General features: G+C 37.7%; 1 protein-coding gene across 1 annotated transcript in view; it reads right to left on the bottom strand.

The window, feature by feature from the left end:
- Window positions 1–5,000, bottom strand: part of LOC119573109 (signal recognition particle receptor subunit beta-like) — a 7,683-nt gene that overhangs the window by 2,221 nt on the left and 462 nt on the right. The window contains exons 2-4 of the mRNA XM_037920146.1: window positions 1,537–1,703; window positions 483–622; window positions 112–243 (exon numbers count right to left, since the gene is read on the bottom strand). Of these exons, the coding sequence (XP_037776074.1) occupies window positions 112–243; window positions 483–622; window positions 1,537–1,703 (439 nt within the window). The remainder of the gene's footprint in view (window positions 1–111; window positions 244–482; window positions 623–1,536; window positions 1,704–5,000) is intronic.

The following is a 5,000-nucleotide window of genomic DNA, read 5'->3' as shown; positions in this document are numbered from 1 at the left end:
TAAAAGCTATTCAGCTAAATGTCATTATGATAAATGATCTCATAATAAATACTAATGGTAAATGTCACTATGAGAAATGTTATTATAATAAATGCACCATATCTCCCTTACATTTCCTTCTCCATCATCTTGCAGATTAGCTGGGCAGAACGAGCCAGGGGAAGGTCCTGCTTGTTACAAACCACTAGAATCCTTGGCTGACCATTTTGAATGGTTTCATCACACAGTACACTATAAAGGAATCTGAAAAAAATACGGTTAGCTTTTACTTTCTCTACTCTTTTCACTCTCTCTTTTCTTCTTTTTAATAGGAACAAAAAATTTGTGGATATTCTCTTAAGTCAACTTACCAAAACAACAAAAACAAATCTATAAAGAAAAATGTATATCAGAATTTCTCACACAAAAAACTCACAGACTCTCTAACATCATAAATTTCATTGCTGAATAAACACGTTCAGCCATAAACCCCAAACACTTACTCAGCTGCATCCCTGACATCTTTCTGGATAGTTGCTGAATCCACTAGAAAGACTATACCTCCAGTAACATTCTTGATTTTCTCAAAGGCAGCATAGCGTATGCGTTCGTGACCTGGTACGTCGTATATAGTCAGAGATTTCTGTGGGTTTGTGAGAGATGAGATAAGTATTTACATATATTTTTGATGAAAAAATTTAATTGAAAAAATAATGGAAGTAAATTTTTGGCTACTATAATAGATATACTCATCCCAATACATAAACACAATTCACACATATTTACTCAATCTTCCTCACTAAAATTAATAATATTAATTCTATATCTAACATTTTGATCAATCTATGAAAAAAATACAAAATGAAGTTAAGACATTCTACATTAACCCATTGCCGACGGGGGGCATGTACGCACATGCCATGGCATGGCGGGACTATCTGCCGGGGGCATGTAGGAACATGCCATGGTGTATCTATGAACATGCCATGAGTTTTTTTTTGTTACAATCACGGCAAAAGATTATTTCTCTGCCACTGAAAGTGTGATTAAGTCGGTTTTAACACTTTCTCATTTTTACCATGCAAAAAAAAAAAAAAAAAAAAAAAAAACAACAACAAACCGACGATTTCAACTCCATGATGCCACACACTGCTTATTTTATTCAGACTATAGACCGAATAATGATCAACTATGGAGTCTATATAACAACAAAAGTATCCTTCAGTCTCAGTTATCAGGAAGAATGGCAAGTAGAGACTTTAGAAAATAATGAAAACTGAAAATACAACATATCTTCGTAGTATTACGAAGAAACGGCATGGGATGCTGGTATTTGGCATTAGTGGTCACACATGATCGGGCGATGATATAAGCCCCCGGCAGCAAGTCCCGGGCCTCTATGAATACTACCCGTCAGAAATGGGTTAACCTAAGTATTTAATTTTTGTATTCCTATAAGCTGAACTCTTTTGTTGATATCTTTATTATTCTTATTCATGCTGTAAATAGTACAATATAATCTCTTTACATTTATATGCCCTTGGCCTTTGTACCCACCTTGCCAACTTTGAATTCTGCATTAGAGGGCTTCATAGAAGTGACTGTGGTAACATCAGCCCCATAGCAAATCCGTGAGAAGAGCTGGGTCTTGCCGGATTCACAGAGCCCCATCAGCAGCACACCATGACGCTTGCTGCCAGACCGGAAGAGCCGGAAGAGAATGTCTGCAAAAGGGGAAGGTAATAAATATTTGAGTTCTGCTTAATAACTGTTATAAAAGAATAATATGGTAGAATGCATATTCAAAGAGATATCATGTTACTCAAAAACTTATCCCCCTGCAGTAACTGTACAGGTAGTGACATTATTAAATAATTATTACAACAACAGCTATTTCATAATTGCAAGTTTGACAATACCATCATATAAATCACTCAAAACTAAGGCATTTTAACCCAATGCCGCCGTAGTGGCCCGGGCCCTGCCGCCGGGCAATCGTGTCAGCACCACAGCATGCGAGGCATGATCATACATGGAACCGGAAAACAGGACTGGCGCACCATGGCACATATACACATGCCACCCAGAATATAGTCCAGGCATGCGATGGCATATATGCCACCCAGTGGCAAAGGGTTAATCAATGATAACATCTTCACAAATAAAGCATTCATTAATGAAAGCCAGAATCAGTCACTGAAACACAATGGCTTTCAAAACAACATTTTCTTGGCTGTATTAGAGCTCACATCTACTTAACCCATAATTGACGGGTAGCATTCATAGAGGCCGGGGCCTCGCTGCCGGGGGCTTATATCGTCGCCCGAGCATGCGCAACCACTCATGCCAAATACCAGCATCCCATGCCGTTTCTTCGTAATACTACGAAGATATGTTGTATTTTCAATTTTCATTATTTTTTACAGTCTCTACTTGCCAAACTTCCTGATAAATCGAGACTGAAGGGCATTTTTGTTGTTATATAGACTCCATAGTTGATCATTATTCGGTCTATAGTCCGAATAAAATAAGCAGTGTGTGGCATCATGGAGTTGAAATTGTCGGTTTGTTGCATTTTTTTTGTTTGTTGCATGGTAAAAATGAGAAAGTGTTAGAACCGACTTAATCACACTTTCACTGGCAAAAAAATAATCTTTTGCTGTGATTGTAACAAAAAAAAAACTCATGGCATGTCCATGCATACTCTATGGCATGTGCGTACGTGCCCCCGGCAGATGGTCCCGACATGCCATGGCATGTACGTACATGCCACCCGTCGGCAATGGGTTAAACTTAGTGATCTGAAAAAAAAGGACTACAATTCTGGCAGGATACAGCTTTAACTGACTCTTTATTTGACTATAACTCCCCAGGGAGGGCTACAAGCTTTATCTTGCTAGAATTTATGCTATGGATATGTGGATGTCTTCTAACCTTTACCACCTCTAAAAACAGAAAACTTTGGGAAGATCATGAGATCTTTCTAGCTTAACATACTAATTAGAGATGACAGTCTATAAGCAGACAAAAACTTATTATGTGTGATCCAGTTACAGTAATGATCATAATCTATTATCAAACAACTTTTGAGGAAATGAAATTTGAACAGAAAGAGACATCAAAACAATTAATCTGTAAAGGCTGCAATGACTAGCAATTTCTTAGATAGTGATTTTTAAAAATATGTCCTTCAAATTAGATGCCTGTATGTGATTCACTCAGCTTTCTTTCATACTGAAATTGAATTATTCTAAATACTTTTCAGGAAAAGTAATTCTACAGGATTTACCTTACTTCTTCACATGCTATAAATACTTTTATAAACTAGGTAATTATGTCCCCTTCAGCCTCCCTTAATGAGGGGACCGCCATTCCCAACTAGAAGACAAATATCTTTCACATATTTATACAATGCAGGATTTAGCATAGGGCTAATCACAAAGAGTACATATTGACCTGTGAAATCATAAGGTATAACATATGAGATAATACTTTGACCCATGAGGATAACGTAACTACTATGGTGCCATTGGCAGAACCCATAACATTATAACTGCAAGCCTTATAAGACCAATCATCCTCTTAGTCCTGTCCACTCAATAGAGTGCACTACCCACAGCATATGAATATTAACCCATTGCCGACTGGTGGCATGTACGTACATGCCATGGCATGGCGGGACTATCTGCCGGGGGCACGTACGCACATGCCATAGAGTATGCATGGACATGCCATGAGTTTTTTTTTGTTACAATCACGGCAAAAGATTATTTTTTTGCCAGTGAAAGTGTGATTAAGTCGGTTCTAACACTTTCTCATTTTTACCATGCAACAAACAAAAAAATGCAACAAACCGACAATTTCAACTCCATGATGCCACACACTGCTTATTTTATTCGGATTATAGACCGAATAATGATCAACTATGGAGTCTATATAACAACAAAAATGCCCTTCAGTCTCGATTTATAAGGTTGTTTGGCAAGTAGAGACTGTAAAAAATAATGAAAATTGAAAAATACAACATATCTTCGTAGTATTACGAAGAAACGGCATGGGATGCTGGTATTTGGCATGAGTGGTCGCGCATGCTCGGGCGACGATATAAGGCCCCGGCAGCGAGGCCCAGGCCACTATGAATGCTACCCGTCAATTATGGGTTAAATACTTGACATTTCATACCACCTTTTCTCAAAGAACAGAATACTCTGCAAGTTTTACTGTGTTTCCTTTCATTCTCACTTCCATCTCCTCCACCTCAAAATATATATATCAACATGTCCTAGTGAACTGCTGTTCTAGTGTTACAGTTGTGATATAATACAAGGGCTTTCACCATATGTTACAACTATACTACCAAGAAACACTGCGAGTATGTAACTCTAGAACAGCAGGTCACTAGGACATGTACCATATTCTCATTATATATTTTGAGCTAGATGAGATGGAAGCAAGAATGAAAGGAAACAGAGGAAAACTTGCAGAGCATATTATGTACATACAATTATAAAGGAGAAAGAACTACCAAAATAAGCTTGGTATTTGTTACTAAGAGTGATGCACCTTCCCAAGACGAAATCCCAAAACCAGTGTATTACGCACACCCAAAATCCAAACCTAACCTTTCCTTCTATTTATTTCTTAGACAGGGGAGGAAGCCCCTTTGTACCCCTCCTTTATTAACACTTTATGCCAACTCTGGCTGTGTGAGGGTGTTGTGGACTTAGTCTCTGAGTGGTGATATGCAGAGAATATTTTTGTCATTTCTCCTGTATATATGAGACCGCTACAGATGCACCTGAATAACTTCTAACTCAATTTTTAATGCTCTATTAGGTAGCAGTGTCCATTTCCCTCTATCTCTGTGTGTTAATCTCAGTAACATTAACCAATTATATCATCAGTAACAATAATGGCAATATATGACAGCTGTACCTCCAATGTAATGTTACACTACTGAGTTTTCCAGTTTACACCATTACAATAGAAAAAGATAAGGAAACAACTGATGATTTATACCA

The sequence above is a fragment of the Penaeus monodon genome, chromosome 1 (assembly GCF_015228065.2).
Source record: "Penaeus monodon isolate SGIC_2016 chromosome 1, NSTDA_Pmon_1, whole genome shotgun sequence".
Lineage (NCBI taxonomy): Eukaryota > Metazoa > Arthropoda > Malacostraca > Decapoda > Penaeidae > Penaeus > Penaeus monodon.
Note: the sequence above shows the minus strand (reverse complement) of the source record. Positions and strands in the feature narration are given on the sequence as shown.